General features: G+C 34.7%; 1 protein-coding gene across 8 annotated transcripts in view; it reads left to right on the top strand.

The window, feature by feature from the left end:
* The window catches only part of PPP3CB (protein phosphatase 3 catalytic subunit beta), a 47,543-nt gene that overhangs the window by 7,845 nt on the left and 22,992 nt on the right, over nucleotides 1-16,706 (top strand). For all 8 annotated transcript variants that reach the window (XM_015104436.3, XM_015104431.3, XM_042240910.1 and 5 more), the window contains exons 2-9: nucleotides 6,178-6,378; nucleotides 7,077-7,201; nucleotides 10,007-10,118; nucleotides 11,903-12,048; nucleotides 12,313-12,452; nucleotides 12,562-12,639; nucleotides 12,745-12,839; nucleotides 15,579-15,704. In XM_015104436.3, the coding sequence (XP_014959922.2) occupies nucleotides 6,178-6,378; nucleotides 7,077-7,201; nucleotides 10,007-10,118; nucleotides 11,903-12,048; nucleotides 12,313-12,452; nucleotides 12,562-12,639; nucleotides 12,745-12,839; nucleotides 15,579-15,704 (1,023 nt within the window). The remainder of the gene's footprint in view (nucleotides 1-6,177; nucleotides 6,379-7,076; nucleotides 7,202-10,006; nucleotides 10,119-11,902; nucleotides 12,049-12,312; nucleotides 12,453-12,561; nucleotides 12,640-12,744; nucleotides 12,840-15,578; nucleotides 15,705-16,706) is intronic.

Raw genomic sequence — 16,706 nt, 5'->3', positions numbered from 1 at the left:
AGAATTATCTAGGACCTATTTATTGGCTGTGTTAGGGTGAGGAAGAAAAAGACTTTTAGGATAATTTCCAGATAAACAACTATATTGGTGATAGTTTGGAAGGAAAGTTCATGCATTAAGTTTTGGCTGTATTAAGTTTAAGATACTTATGGAACATCCAAGTGGAGATATTTAATAGTTTAATAGGGATTTGGAGTTTAGTGGCACAGTCTGGATTGAGTAATCTGTTTGGGAGTCCACAAAATATAGATTTTGGTTGAAGCCGTAGTTATGAATGAGAGGAGTATAATATGAGGGCCAAGGACAGAATCCTCAGCCACATTGTCATAGGATTAGGAAAAGGACTTGAAGTTCATGAGATAGGCTAATCAGGTATGACCAGAGAATTAAGGGAAAAACCAGGTGAGTGATTTCAAGAACCCGAGAGAGAGTTATAAGGAATAGAGCAGAAGCCAGATAAATGTGGGTTGAGGAAAGAAGACAAAAGTGAAAAAATGAAGGTATCCACTGTAGATTACTCTTTGAAGAAGCTTAGTTGTAAAATATGGGATATATATGGCAGAAACAGGGATGAGGAGTAAGGGAAAATTACTTGTTGGGGTTGCTTTTAAGATCATAGAGAATTGGGTACAGTCTTCCCTTGGTATCTGTGGGGATTTGATTCTAGGATACCTCTCCCTCTTCCAAAATCAGTGCATGTTCAAATCCCTTATATAAAATGGTGTCATATTTGGATATAGCCTATCTATATCCTCTCATTTACTTTAAATCATCTCTAAATTACTTGTAATAAAACAATGTAAATGCTATGTAAATAGTTGCTAGAGAGGCAAATTCAATATTCTCTTTTTGAAGTTTTACTTGAAAAATATTTTTCTTTTTAAAATATTTTTTGTCTGTGGTTGGTTGAATCCTCACATGCCAACCTGTTATTTTGGAGGGCTGGCTGTATGTTTATCTACTCAAAGGGAAGACCCTATGGAAAGTTGGAGGCAGGAAACACAGAATAGGGGCATGGGTGGGTGGGAAGGGTGACTGAAGTGAAAATGTTGGGGGTGGGGTGGCATTCAAAGCACAGTAGAATGTTTAGTATTGGGTGGGAGGAATCCTCTTCCTTGAGATAGGAAGAAATGTAAAGATGGATCCTGGTATAGATGTAGATGGAGAGGAGCAGAAAAATGACATTTGGTCTGAAGGTCTCAATTTTCTCTGAAAAAGGTGCAAAGTTGATTACTGAGTAAGAGAGAAATTAAGTTTAGGGTTCAAGGAAGAGGTGACCATTTGAAATCTCCACTGAGGAGAATGGGAGAGAGCACAGACAAGGAGGTTTAATGGGATCGCTGGCAAGTGCTAATGACCAACAAAGTTGCAGACCGTTAATTTGTATAAGCACTGGATTGTTTTGATGATTTTTTACTTAATGTCCAACTTTAGAAACTAGCTCATCCAAGAATTGGAGTTTCAGAAGTAGAAAAGAACAAAACAATTCAGGATGTTGTTTAAAAAGTGGGTGGTTGATGGGATAGCTTCAAAATTACAGGAAGCAAAGGTTTCCAGAAGAAGTTGATTAGGGGAGGTGTCCAGGTTCTTGATATAATTGGAGAACAAATAGAGAAAAGGGAGTGAGTCTGAAAGCATTAGAGATTTTGGTCATGGAGTAAGAGATTGGAGTTCAGGATCTCAGAGGTAGAGCAGAAATGATGGGCAAGGCTGAGAAAGTTTAAGTGGCGTGGAGGTCAGAACCTCTCTTGTCTTGGGTTTACATAGGTCATCCTCAGGGGCATTGATGATGGTGGTGCTTAGAGAGGAGAAGGCTTTTGAACTAGGAACCCGAGTTTCATGTAAGAGTTGACCAGAAGTGTAGTAGATGGCTAGGACAAGAATAAACTAGCCAGAAGACATGAACCTCAAAGGAGGCAGCATTTTCTTCTTCATAGGAGTGATGATGTTAGATGTGGAAATGGAGAGCTAAAAGACTGTAGCCTCTTCTGCTCAGAGTGGTGGGAATTCTGGAGGCTGAATGAAGAGGATTGGGAGGGAGGGGAACAGCCTGAGGATGTTCTTGTTCAGTCGCTGAGTCCTGTCTGACTCTTTGTGACCCTGTGAACAGCCGCATGCCAGGCTTCCCTGTCCTTCACTGTCTCCCGGAGTTTGCTCTTACTCATGGTGTGAATAAAAGAAATAGAATAAATTCAAGAGGAACTTATTTTGGACAGTTGCGAGTAGTGGCAGTGATGAAAAGCACAGACATCTGAATGCTACTTTGGAGTAGAGTTTTCAGGTGGCGCAGGCTATGCCCCACATAGTGTTGGAGGCCTCATTGGGCTGATAGTTTGCAGTCTTTGCTTAGGGTTGGGCAACAGGGAAAAGCTCCTCTGTTTATTGACCATTCACATTGTATGTACATACATTTATGTGCTGGTTTTTCCCTATCTAAAACTTAGAAGAGTTGGAAAACAGGAATAGTTGGCTGAAGATGAATTAGAAATGTAAAAAAACAATTAAAAACCTAAAATTAGATGGAAATGCTTTAAAAGTACCTTAGGAGTTGCAAAATGGTAGTATTAATTTCTCAGTTAATAACAAATTCAACCCTCTATTGACCAGCAGTGTCAGTAAGTAATTTCCTATTAGGCCAAATTCTATTTGGTCAGTTTTCTTTTGCTTAGTTAGATCACCTGCTATAGCTCCTTTTTCCACCTGCCAAAGAGCACAATGCCTTTTTGCCTCTTATTTTCTTATTTACTGATGTATTAAAACATTTTTCCAAAACTTTCTACTCTCCTGTTTCAGTGTTGTGTTTAGTTTTCATCTGCTTTTACCTGTGGTGACATTTCTTCACCCCTCTACCTGCCCATTCCTTAAAAGGTATTGTAGCTGTTGTTGAGATTTAAAAGTATGCCTTGAATTGAAAAAGAAATGGAAAACATAGGTCTGGGGGCAGTATACTTTTTTCTCCCAAATGAATAGGACATTCTGACTCTTGGTTAAAGAGGAGCAGTACCTTGGTGTGATTTGCAGTGGGGCATCACAGTGTGCATGAAAACATGCGGTACCACAGGTGACTGGCTGATGGAGGGGAAGGTCTCCCACAAAGGTTTTTAGGAAGTTCTGTATTTTGAACAAAGTTCAGCTATTAGTGGAATTATGTTGTTAATTATTAGGAGTTATGTTCTGCGTAATCTGGAATGCAACATCTTAAACAGTATCTCTTTCCCTGAGTAGAGGAGAAATTCTCTTGGCCTGATGAGAAAAATATCCCAGTTTGATCTCAGAAATTTTTATTTAAGATATATTTAAACTTTTCATTTTCATAATGTCCCAGAAGTAACTTTTGATTTATTTAGTAATTGTTAATTTCTGTAGCTTTTAAACAGTTGATTTACTGATAGTGGCAAATTTGGTTGTAGCATATAGTATGCTGCTGCTGCTGCTACTGCTAAGTCACTTCAGTCGTGTCCTGAACTCTGTGCGACACCATGGACGACAGCCCACCAGGCTCCCTCATCCCTTGGATTCTCCAGGCAAGAACACTGGAGTGGGTTGCCATATCCTTCTCCAATGCATGAAAGTGAAAACTGAAAGTGAAGCTGCTTGGTCGTGTCCGACTCCTAGTGACCCCATGGACTGCAGCCTACCAGGCTCCTGCGTCCGTGGGATTTTCCCAGGATTTTTCCAGGCAAGAGTACTGGAGTGGGTTGCCATTGTCTTCTCCAATAGCATATAGTATAATAGTCTGTTTAATCGTTGGTTGAAGAAAAACATACATTAATAAAGGTTTTTATTTTTTTAGAATCTGACATAGCTATATTTGGGTGGCCCCATGGACTGTACTCTTGCCTGGAAAGTCCCATGGATGGAGGAGCCTGGTAGGCTGCAGTCCATGGGGTCACTAAGAGTCAACACAACTGAGCGACTTCACTTTCACTTTTCACTTTCATGCAGTGGAGAAGAAAATGGCAACCCACTCCAGTGTTCTTGCCTGGAGAATCCCAGGGACGGGGTAGCCTGGTGGGCTGCTGTCTCTGGGGTCGCACAGAGTTGGACATGACTGAAGCGACTTAGCAGCAGCAGCAGCATGGACTGTAGCCCACCATGCTCCTCTATCCATGGGGATTCTCCAGGCAAGACATAACTGGAATGGGTTGTCATGCACTCCTCCAGGGGATCTTCGCAACCCAGGGATTGAACCCAGGTCTCCCGCATTGCAGGTGGATTCTTCACCGTCTGAGCCAACAAGGAAGCCCTGTTTGGGAGAGCAAAATGTACTTTAATGCCTTGTTCTAGATGCAGTAAAAAATAATGGGAATAAATGTGTTCTCAAGAAGGGGCCAGGGAAAGCAAGTTTTGTTTTACTAACTATCAAAAAAAGATAAAAGCTAGAGGGATTGATGATTTCAAAGTCTTTTAGAAATGGTTTATATTCCTCTGCTTTAGTTCTTATTTCACTTCTAAGAACTGAGCTCTTCCTAAATTATTTTTCTCCTATGAGAATATGGTTATTTTTTATTCTTTTCTTCAGTAATCAGTAAGATTCTAACCCAGTCCCCTGTTTTTAGTTACTTAAGTTGAACTGTGAAGAAGCAGTTCATCCTAAACTTTTCCAGTCTTCTGTATAGTAATTGATAATCACAGTGATGGTCAGGAAGATACTGGGTACTGTATACCCATACACAAAATGAGTTTTTTCTTTAAAAATTTATTTCAGAAAAGAGAGAAATACATTTGGGTCTATATGTAGACTACATTCTTACTATAAATTTCTTTCTTTTTTTTGGAAACCAAAGTACTATTTGGTAAAAAGCCTAAAACTGCTTCAACCTAAGCTGATTATAAGTGCATAAAGAGATCATTTGTTGGATTCAGTTAAAAAGGAATACAAAATTTTAACAGATATATAGTAAGTTTTCCTAGGTACATGACCTTAAGGTAGATGCCATTGAAAATGGACTTTCATGTTCTCTATTCCACTTAACAGATTTCAATTTAAAACAATACAGTTGGTAAATATTTATGGAAATTATATGCTACAGGAGTAAAAAGGCCAACTATTTCAGTAGTTAGAGAAGTGGAAATTGTGTTTTAGGATAAATTTGCAGCAATAGCATTGGAGATGTATTTTAAAAGTGCTGTATCTTAAGCAACTTAAATGGAAATGAGGATGATTTGCTTATAAAAGTGTTTTAGATGACAAAAAATGAATCTAGCGGCAAGGAATGCACTGATGTCTAAAATGTGTGTAAAGATTTTGAATGAAACTGTTACATGAAAAATGAAGGTAAGAGAAAAAGCAGTATTAATATTATTTTAAATATATATATGCATCTAGATTAATTTAAATCTGTAAGTAAACATTTGGCTGTTTTAATCTATATTTCTAGAAATTTCTGGGCTTCCCTGATAGCTCAGCTGATAAAGAATCCTCCTGCAATGCGGGAGACCCTGATTCGATTTCCTGGGTCGGAAAGTTCCCCTGGAGAAGGGATAGGCTACCCTCTCCAGTATTCATGGGCTTCCCTGGCGGCTCAGCTGATAAAGAATCTGCCTGCAGTGCAGATCTGGATTCAGTCCCTGGGCTGAGAAGATCCACTGGAGGAGGCATGGCAGCCCACTCCAGTAAGCTTGCCTGGAGAATCCCCATGGACAGAGGAACCTGGCAGGCTACAGGGCATGGGGTCGCAGAGTCAGGCACAACTGAGCGACTAAACACAGCACAGAAGTTTCTGCTCAAGTTGGCCAGCATGCATTGTTTTATATATTTTTATTAGGAAGTTGGTCAGTCACCTTATATTTCGGATTTCTATTTATGCTTGTATGATATTGTTATATTTATTATACTTCATTTAAGATGAAGAGTGTATAATCTGTTTTGAGAGTTCTATCAAAAAATGTTTTGGCTTAAAGAAAAAAAGCTTTAGTTATCCTGAAAAAACGTAATTTTGTGAGACAATTCATTTCTCTTAATTCTCATGTTGTTATATATAGATTATTTTTAAAAAGAAGTATAATTTGATTTCTCTTTTTAAAAAAGCTTTTAAAAGTTAATACCTCTATCTAGTAAATGAAGAAACAAAAACTTCAGCTTTTCAGTTTTGACTCTTACTTACCTAGATCCATTGATTAGTTTTTATGTTAATATATTAATAGTGATTTTTTTTTAATTAAAAAAAATTGCAGCTGTTCCTTTCCCCCCAACACATCGCTTGACATCTGAAGAAGTATTTGATATGGATGGGATACCCAGGGTTGATGTTCTGAAGAACCACTTAGTAAAAGAAGGTCGGGTAGATGAAGAAATTGCACTTAGAATTATCAATGAGGGTGCTGCCATTCTTCGGAGAGAGAAAACCATGATAGAAGTAGAGGCTCCAATTACAGGTACACTTATTTATGTTTTGGATTTTTTTTTTTTACTGTACCATTATTTACTTACCTAATTATAAAACTGTTTCTTCTTCATTCATATTATATACTAAATTAGTATTACATGGACATTATCTTGAATTTCCAGATTATTTCCTATAACGAAAGTTTTTGCCTGTTTTCAATGAAGAAACATGATCCTAAATAATCTGAGTGCAGACGTTAGTCTAATATGCTTTTATGAAGGTTTCATCAGTTGAGTTGGCCATCATTGAATTTGATTCAACAAATACTTATTTACTATGCTTTCAGTCATCAGGGGCAAATACCTCAGTGCCATATCAGATGCCAAAAATGATCGTTTAGAAGTCATGAGAAAGTATGGAGTTAGAATGGATATTTTACTGCCACCAGTATAATTTTATCATCCTAAGATGTGCATGCTTGACTTCCTAAAGAAGAGTTTTATAAATTTAGATGAAAATTTTGTCACTTACTACAAATTTTAGTACTCTTGTTATATCTTGTTCTAGATCTTGAGCACATGAACAATCGGGTACACATTATCCCTGTCATGACTCTTCATAGATTGCTTCTGTCGTAGACCTTTCTTGATAGAATTTTATGCTCTCTCTTATGTAAACGAAATTAGAATTTAAGTAAAATTTGTTATTTTAGATTTTTTTTTCATATCTAATAATCTTCTGTTTCAGTGTGTGGTGACATCCATGGCCAATTTTTTGATCTGATGAAACTTTTTGAAGTAGGAGGATCACCTGCTAATACACGATACCTTTTTCTTGGTGATTATGTGGACAGAGGTTATTTTAGTATAGAGGTAATAATCATATACTGTCATTTGATTTGCTTTTAAGTGTTATCATAGATGATTTCTGTTACTTCCTAATAAAATAAGTTCTTTAAATTACCTGTATTGGGTTCTTTTTAATACCTCTGCATATTCTGAAGTTTTTAGGTAAAGCTATTATTTATTCCTATTTTGTCTTTCAAACTATTCTCTTAATTTTTTTTGTGTTACTGTAATTACCATTTCCCAGTGGAAATTATAAGCAAAACGAGTGGCCTTTATTGCCTGTTATCTAGTGGCCCTGAGGAGCTAATGTTTATCTCTCTTGTCCTTAAAGGCATTCAGCCATGCAAAAAAAAAAAAAGATTAATTGTATTTTTCTAATTAAATAAAATAGAATGCTTTTATCACTTAAACTCTAGTGCTTCTATCTTTCCTCCTGTAGCCATTAAGACCCAAGTATATCATATGGAATCTTTATGTATTCTGAAAGTATTCATCTGCTTTTAAAAATTTGAGAGGCATTAAAATGACCTGTTTATTATCACTTAATAGTAGATTGTTCTTTTTGCTCCTTTTACTTTTCTAATTATAAAAATTAAGATATAGAACAATTTGTATTTTCTAACATATGCATTTCTTTCCTTTTTTGAAATGAAAATGAACTATTATAATGTTCTGTAGTTTCCTTTTTTTATTAATTCCTATGCTCTGATGTCATGCCAGTTCAATTATAAATTTACAGCATCATTTTTAATAGCTGCATTGTATTCTGTTGACTAAACTAGTCACAGTCAATCAATTCTTATTGTTAGGCATTTAAGGTGTTCCCAGTTTTTTGCCATGACAGTTGATGCTTCAGTGGACCATATCATTTATACATCCTTATATACTTGCCCAGTTATTTCTGTAGGACAAATTCTTAGAGGTTAAATTGTTGAGTAGAAGCTCCGCAAATAGGTGTGTTAGTATTAATGTGTTTCAAGCATATTCTAAGCAGTTAACATACTTGATTAATTTTTACAACAAAGTTATGAGGTAAGTACTTTTATTTTATCCATTTTATAGAGGAGCCTGAGGCTTGAAAAGGTTAAATAACTTGCCCAAGGTCATATTGTTAGTAAGTGGTGGAACTAGGCAGTTTGAGCCTGTGCTTTTAACCATGTCCTCCACTAGATATTGAAAGCTTACCTGATGAATTTCTATGCCAGTTACTGTTATTCATATCTCCTCTAGTGTTTTCAACCTCTGTCTGAGGTATGCTAGGATCCTTGGTGGGAAAGGGAGCTCAGGGCTCTGTCCATCCAAATTCCCTTGGGAATTTTATTATCCTGAGTTGTTCTTTCTGTTCATAGTGTCATCATTGGCCCCGCTCAGTCTTTCCTTGGAGCCTTCAAGAAAGCTAGAAATTGGCCCTTCTTGATAAAAGATTCGGGCCTTTGAGAGAAACAATAGAACAATTTTAGGAAGCTTAGTTGGTAACTGAGCGTTTGGTATTAGAGGGTTTTGTAGCAGACTTTTTTTTTTAACAAGACTTTTTTTTAAAGCTTTTTCTTTTATGTGAACCAATTTAAAAGTCTTTATTGAATTTGTTATACTTTTGTTTTTGTTTTCTGTTTGGTTTTTTTGACACGTGCGATCTTTGTTCCCACACCAAGGACTGAACCCGCATCCCCTGCACTGTAAGTCTTAACCGCTGGACCACCAGGGAAGCCCCTGTAGCTGACTTTTTAAATTCATTTTATTGTTGGAAAGTAATAAAGAATCAGAATAAGTGAAAAGGGCAGGTAGTTATTAAGTACTTACCAGGCTTAATTATTTTTTTTCTTGTGAATAAAATGAAATGTGTTACACATTTCGGTTAACCTTAACTTGTTTAAAACAAAGTTTGTGGGAATTCCCTGGCCGTCCAGTGGTTAGGATTCCACACTTTCACTGCCAAGGACCCAGGTTCCATCCCTGGTCAGGGAACCAAGACCTGCAAGCTATGCAGTGCAGCCAAAAGAGTAAAGAGTTTGTATTTTCTTTTTGTATGTGATCATGTAAACCAAACTTATTTACATATGAAATAGTCTTTCCTTTTTTTAAACCAAATAAGTAAAATATGAGTCTGTTTCTTAGGTGTATTTAGAGAAAAATAGTTGCTGTTCTAATATTCTTTTTGTTTAAAATTACATTGTCTTTGAATCATTTCAGATAATAAGCACCTAATTATATAAGGCAACATTCATAACCAACAAAGTAAACATAAAACATGATTTTTCTCTTCATTAGGCAGCATGGCATAACGCTTAAAATCAGAGGATTAGAGGTTTTGTGATTTTGGACAAGTTACTTAAGCTCTTTGCTTCTGTTTCCTCATTTGTAAAATAGAGATAATATTACATACTTCATAGGGTTGTTTGAGGAATAATTAGTGCTTAGCATATTATGAATACTCAGTAAATATTAGCTGCTATTTATTTTTGACATTGTTACTGTTTTATTTATTGGTATACCTAAGGAGGAGACCAATCTGCTAATTGTTTTTACAGCAAACAATTTGTAAATCTAAGGTAATTAAATTATTTGACTCATTTATTCAACAAATATTTACTGCTCTTCTACTTACTAGGTACTTTTCTGAGTGGTAAATCAGGCATGAATAAGAAACAAAGTCCCTAATTTCGTGGAGCTTTGTTTTAGTAAGGGACAAAGAGAAAAAGATAATAAAAAGATAATGAAGAATAATAGAAATTATAAGGGTAATAGGGTTAGAGGAAATGAAACAAAGATCAAACAGCTTAGTTAAACAAAAATATACGATTAATTCACTGGAAACATTTTCTTTTGTAGTGTGTCTTATATTTATGGGTCCTGAAGATCCTATATCCAAGTACATTATTTCTCCTGAGAGGCAACCATGAATGCAGACACCTTACTGAATATTTTACCTTTAAGCAGGAATGTGAGTACTGCCATGAGAACTATTTTCACTTCCTCAGGGTTCTTTTAGAGTGATGTGGGTAGTAGAGTTTGAAGATTTTACAGTGCAACATGTAAGAACAGATTCTGTGTCCAAACATGTAAAGCTTTCAGGAAGATTGTCTATGGTTCTCCAGTGTTTAATATTATTCAGATGTTTTCATTTCAGTATTTCCTAATAAATTTGATTTTTACATATGTACTTAGGAACAGTTTTGAGCTCTGTGTATAGTTTTAATTTTAGAATTATTTTTTTCTAACAGGAAGAATATGAACCAAGTGAAAAGAAATGTTGCATTGGAGATTTCTCTCCACCGATACTGAGACATTCCCATGAACATTCTTAACAAATTAATCATCCTGTCATCACTGCAGATTGTTTTATTTATTTTTTAATTATGCAGATTGTGTCATACACACATTGTTGATTAATTGAAGGTCTTAGTCTACAATATTTATCCCATTTCTCTCTTAACTTTTTATGGCTGTGGTAATCTTAATAGCTGTAAGCAATCATATAGTATAGAGTTTGACCTTTTCTCACATCTCCTAGCTATGTACTTGTTAGTACTCATGGCTGTATTAAGTCTTAGAATTAAGATTTAAAATTAGAAAATAACTTCAGAATTACTGAGATGCAAAACATGATGCAATAAAGATCAATATAGTGACAGGTAGTGGCAGAAGTGGCAAACTCTGATACAACTTCAAAGATCGGGTGGGTAACTGAAATGAATATAAGATGAGGCCGGGAAAGTTCATGCTTGACCTCAAAGCAATCAAATTAAAGTTTTTATTAAACTGCAGTGTTGGAAAACAGGTCTGTCATCAGACTACCAGTTTATAATCTCTGATTGCTAGATCTTCTCATATTTGAGTTATAGTGTTAAACAGTGAAATAGGAACTGAATTTTTTTTTCTTATATAAGTAACAAGCTGTCCAGCAAAATCCCACTAAAAACATAAAATATCCAGGAATTTAAAAGTATAAAGGTGCAAAGGAATACGTATGACAGACTTTTAAAAGTAGATGACAGTTTAATTCTTTCTTGTGTTACGTTGACTTCTTGCTTTGCTGCTCATTTTAAGTGTTCATTGTAGGCTAAAGGAAACCCTCTGGTCCTCCAAAATAGGAAAAATATCTTTTATTTTTTTTTAATTGGATGGACTTTGAGTTTTGTTTTGTTAAGTCTTCTCTGTAACAAAAAAGTAGTCACTGACTTGTAGAATAAAATAATTAACACTACCTTTAAGTATAGTACTAATTTTTTGCCTTACATAGCCTATAAAGGTAAAGAGTTGAGCTATTTTTAGAGATTTGACTTATTACTTATAGTAATATTTTATGACTATCTGCTGCATACACAAAATAAATCTAAGGAGTGCAAATATTTTGTCTTTGTAAGTACAGTAACATTGCTTATCTTTATTGATTCTTATGGGGCAAGATGCTGGCCTTTTTAAAAAAAAATTTTTGTATGCAGTAAAATTTACTCTTTGAAGTGTTTAGTTCTCAACTTTAACAAATGATTAAAGCTGTCTACCATCACAGTCACAATACAGAAAAGTATCATCCCATGAATTCCTCCTTGCTGCCTTTGATACTCACCCCTTTACCAACTCTGCACCCCTAGCTACCACTTGGCTGTTATCCATATCTTTAATTTTTTTGCCTTGGTTTTAATAGTCATTTATGTATGTGCATGTATATGTTTTAAATGATTAACAAATGATGCAGTTTTCAATTACTGAATTTTTTTTCTCTAGGTAAAATTAAATATTCAGAAAGAGTCTATGAAGCTTGTATGGAAGCTTTTGATAGCTTGCCTCTTGCTGCACTTTTAAACCAACAATTTCTTTGTGTTCATGGTGGACTTTCACCAGAAATACACACACTGGATGATATTAGGAGAGTGAGTATATATTTTAGTAACAAGAGTTGATTCCTATTTATAGCATTTTGTTGAGTAGAGACTAGAAGCTTCAAACCTCTCTTCACTGCCAAGATTAGGTAATGGTAAAAATTAATATACTGGTATTTTAAGAAAATATCTTCTAACTGTTCAGAACAATGTAGTATGCACAGTATTCAGAGTTGGTACCACTTTCCTTTGTCTATTCCATTCTCACTTTTGACAAGTTATTTCTGCTCTTCGTTTCTTTTCTTTCTTTCACAGTTAGATAGATTCAAAGAGCCACCTGCATTTGGACCAATGTGTGACTTGCTATGGTCCGATCCTTCTGAAGATTTTGGAAATGAAAAATCACAGGAACATTTTAGTCACAATACAGTTCGAGGATGTTCGTATTTTTATAAGTAAGGAAAAATATTCAAGCTTAATCACATTTTAGTTGTTAAAATAGCGTATGCTTTCATTATATATAGAAAGTCATTATTTTACTTAATTTTCTCTTTTTCCCCACAGCTATCCAGCAGTGTGTGAATTTTTGCAAAACAATAATTTGTTATCGATTATTAGAGCTCATGAAGCTCAAGATGCAGGGTAAGAACTCTGTTTCCCTAACCCAAATTAACACCTTATGTACAAATCAAACTTAGTAACCATGATTGATGCTTTACGATGCATATTAAGTTATTTGTTTTGCAGCTATAGAATGTACAGAAAAAGTCAAACTACAGGGTTCCCTTCATTAATAACAATTTTTTCGGCACCTAATTACTTAGATGTCTACAATAATAAAGGTAAGATGTTGTTGATAAAAAAATTGTTAAGCAACTTAGTATTTTGATTGACTTATTTTTTGAAAATATAGTAGAAAAGGGGCATTGTTTGAAACTGTAACTATCCAAATCTCTTTATGAAAAAATATAAGATATAAGGGAGGGGAGAGGACAAGAAATGAAAATCCAAAATGTGAAACTTAAGTCACGTTACCATTTCACAACTTTGTCATTCACAAAAACTGCCTGTGAAAGAATATTCTGAGGTAACTCTGTCAAGTAAAAATGCACATGATTTTCTCAAACTCCCCTTTCTTAAATCTTTTCTCTTATAATCAAGAGAATGTTTTCTTGCTTGCATAAAGCTGCTGCTGCTCCTTCGACCATTTCATGTATTTGAACTGTATGGTTGTTTATCATGTTTCTTGTTTTATGTCCACTGAGGTAGGTTTTCTTTTCCTTTCTTATTCTCTAATTTTTTATCCACTGCCCCATGATGATTTGTAATTGAACCTTTAATTAACTCAGTCCAACCTTCTTTCAGGAAGACAGTTTCCCCTTTCCTTTCTTTTTACTGCTCTTTCTTCCTTTTTTTTTCTTATGTCTTTGTAATTTACCTTCTTTTCTAGTGGTTTATATTCCACCTCCTTCCCTCCAAATTTGATCTGTCTGTTACAACTGGATTTCCTTTAACTTGGAACATAATTCATTGAGAGATAATACCAAAGGATCTTAATCTAGTTAAGTGTGTGCCAAGGACATTGAAGATGAGCTTAAGTATGTTTAGGCAGTTCACATTTTCAGAAGAGGAAATCAAGAAGCCAGCTCCTATTCTGTCTTGATATATCAGGAATTCAGTTGACTATGCCATAGTTCCCAAGGTCAGACAGGAGTGGTTGTGCCAGGAGGAAAGAACAGAAGGTTAAAGATTTTTTAAAGTACATTTAATGAGGTCATTGCTAAATATGGGTTTGAGTTCAAAAGAGGAGCAAAATAGAGTTTTTGGAAGATTATAGGCGATAGTTAAAAGGTTAAAACATTTACCTGAGATCAGATAGTAGCAGTAGCAGGCTATCAAATAGCTTGGATACAGGGTATGCTGTAAGAACTCCATACTGTATTAATTACCAAAACAACCATACCATAGAGATTAACCGAGTTGGTGGTCTTTAGAAACTATAATGCCTCCAAGGATTATACCAGTGCTAAGATAATCTTTTAAATTATATCTTGTTTTATAAAATTTGAAACTTCTATAAAGATACCTAATGAAGCAAGGCTTCATTTTTAAGGAAAAATATATCTAAGTTTGGACTCCATTCTCCAAATTGATTTGTTATATTTAACTTTGTACCTGTAACCTCCCTTTGTTAGTATTAAAGGAACTAGCGTTCAGTGCTCGGTTGATTACTGCCATATTGGTTGTCCTTTGTCAGTTTAACTCAGGAGATCAAGGGATACTTTTCTTAGTACTCCAAAAAGAAACTCAAACCATTCAATCCGTCTTGTCAAAATCAAATGTCTCTTGATAGTGCCGATTCTGTACATGGTGTTAATGATTTGAGTGCTTACATGGTACGGGACATGTTCATAATGTTTCATTCCATCTATAGGGCAATTTTCTAGATTCTTTATCTTTCTCTTTTTTTAAATTAAAAGCTTGGTATCAGTCCTTAATTTCTGAGGCTAAATTTGACATACATTTATTTCATGAGAATTTCATCAGAGAAACAAGCGTATTTTGATTCTATATTAGCTAGAATCCCAAATCATGGAATTTAATACATACATTCAGTCCTTTACATTAAAATGAAAAAAAAGTAAGCACATAACTATTTTAGTATCTGCCAAACATTTTATATTTTTTTGTACTTTCACGTGAATTCTATTCTCTGACCTTAAACTTCTGAGATAGGCAGGATGTTTTATAAATGAGAAACAGATTAGTTAAATAATTTACTATTACACATATGGTATATACTGTAGTTTAGATTAGAATCTAGCCCATTAATCCAGTGTTCCATAAAATAATATAACCAGTGCCTGAAATCTTTATCAGGTTAATTTAAGGTATTATTTATATCAACTTATGAAGTTTTAGAAAGATATTTGAAATTGAGATAAGTATGTTACCTTTGAGTTTTTCTGTTTTGGTATTTTAATGAATTTTTTTCTAAATGAAGTGAAATATTTCTTTGTAGTAGTTTCACTTGATTTCTTACAATACATGAAATAAGTACATTCATATATTCATAAATAAAATGTTCCAAATGTTTCTTTTTCTTCTCTGTGTTTTTTTTTTTCTTGCTTTATTTCCATTTAGTTGTCCTTTTCAGGTTGCCTGCAACTAAAAAGACCCTCTTAAATTCCTCCAGCTTGTATGAACTCTTAGACCTAGAAAATTGCTCATTGCTGTTCTATGTTTCCTCAAAAAACTGAGTTCTCACAATTTTGGATTTAATAAACATGCATGTTGGATTATTTGTATTGGATTATAAAGTACAACAAGCATTCTAGAAAGATTGGGAATTTCATTAATAATAACAAGTAAAGATCTGACTATGTTCTACATAAAACTGTGTTGGAAGCGAAAAGTGTATTACTACTAAAAATTAGTTCCTACCTCTCTCTGGTACCCTTCATTCCACTCACCCCTTGATTTTCCACCCCCCTTAAAAGATATTTTTTCTGCTTTTATGTGTTTTAGACTTTTGGAGTTAAAGACAAATTGTTACATTGACATTCAAACTTATCTTGCAGCTGCTGTATTAAAGTATGAAAATAATGTGATGAATATTCGACAGTTTAACTGTTCTCCACATCCTTATTGGTTGCCCAATTTTATGGATGTTTTCACATGGTCTTTACCGTTTGTTGGAGAAAAAGGTATGATTTTTGTTTTTAAAAAATTGTTATACTGTTATATTTATTCCAGTTTACTACTGCAGGCACATACTACTTGCTAAAGGGAGCTGAAGTCTAGTTTCACTGTGGATACAGCTCTGCTTGTGTCAGTGGGTGTGGATATGAGAGCCTCAAAGATATTTTAGTTAGCTGTTTACAGCCCCCATGTGAGGGTGTCTGGGGGACTGGGAGAAGACTTATAAATAGCCTGATGTTGTCTTCAGCTGTTGGGTTTTCTTTCTTTTTTTCTTTAGCTTAAATCTTTTATGAAGGAATGGAGAGATGGCTTTGCTTTGGAACTGACGCTTTTGCATATTTTAACATGGCTCTTGGGGATGTCATGGCAATTCATGGGAGGATTTAATAGCCTCCATTTGGGGCAGTATTAGTCATTTTGTAGCAGCTCTGTACTGTCAGAAATGATAAAGAGAAATTCAGGTTCTGACCTAATATTTCTTCTCCTATATGGAGCAATATATTCTATGGATATAATTTTAGTGGTAATGGTTTCCTGATAATTTAGAGATTCCTATTAGTATGTACTTAATAGGCTTAAAAAAGCATAAATACTATTTAAGAGGTTTTATTTTTGATTTTTATTTTAGTTCTGTAGAGTTCTTAAGACTTCCTTACTTTATCACATTCTTCTTTTTCCATTTTAGTGTTAATTTCCCCATGAGGCAATACCTCAGTTTTCATATGTGGAATATGAGTATTAGAGTACAGATATGATTGTAAAACATTTTGTTCTATATCCCTCTCTATTTTTTCTCACCTCCTCTATGTTACAAAATGTTCCTTTCTGCCTGAGATATGTTACTTCTGCCAAGGCATTTTTGGTTCTAAAATTCAGAGTTACTACTTAAACTGTATGTTCAACAGGTTTTTTGCAGATTCCCTTTGGGCTTCATCAGTTACTCCGTAGGTCAACATTAATATGGAGATAGAATTACCCGCTTTAGCGATTGAGAAGGGGGCCAGTAA

Source organism: Ovis aries, chromosome 25 (assembly GCF_016772045.2).
Source record: "Ovis aries strain OAR_USU_Benz2616 breed Rambouillet chromosome 25, ARS-UI_Ramb_v3.0, whole genome shotgun sequence".
Classification (NCBI taxonomy): domain Eukaryota; kingdom Metazoa; phylum Chordata; class Mammalia; order Artiodactyla; family Bovidae; genus Ovis; species Ovis aries.
Note: the sequence above shows the minus strand (reverse complement) of the source record. Positions and strands in the feature narration are given on the sequence as shown.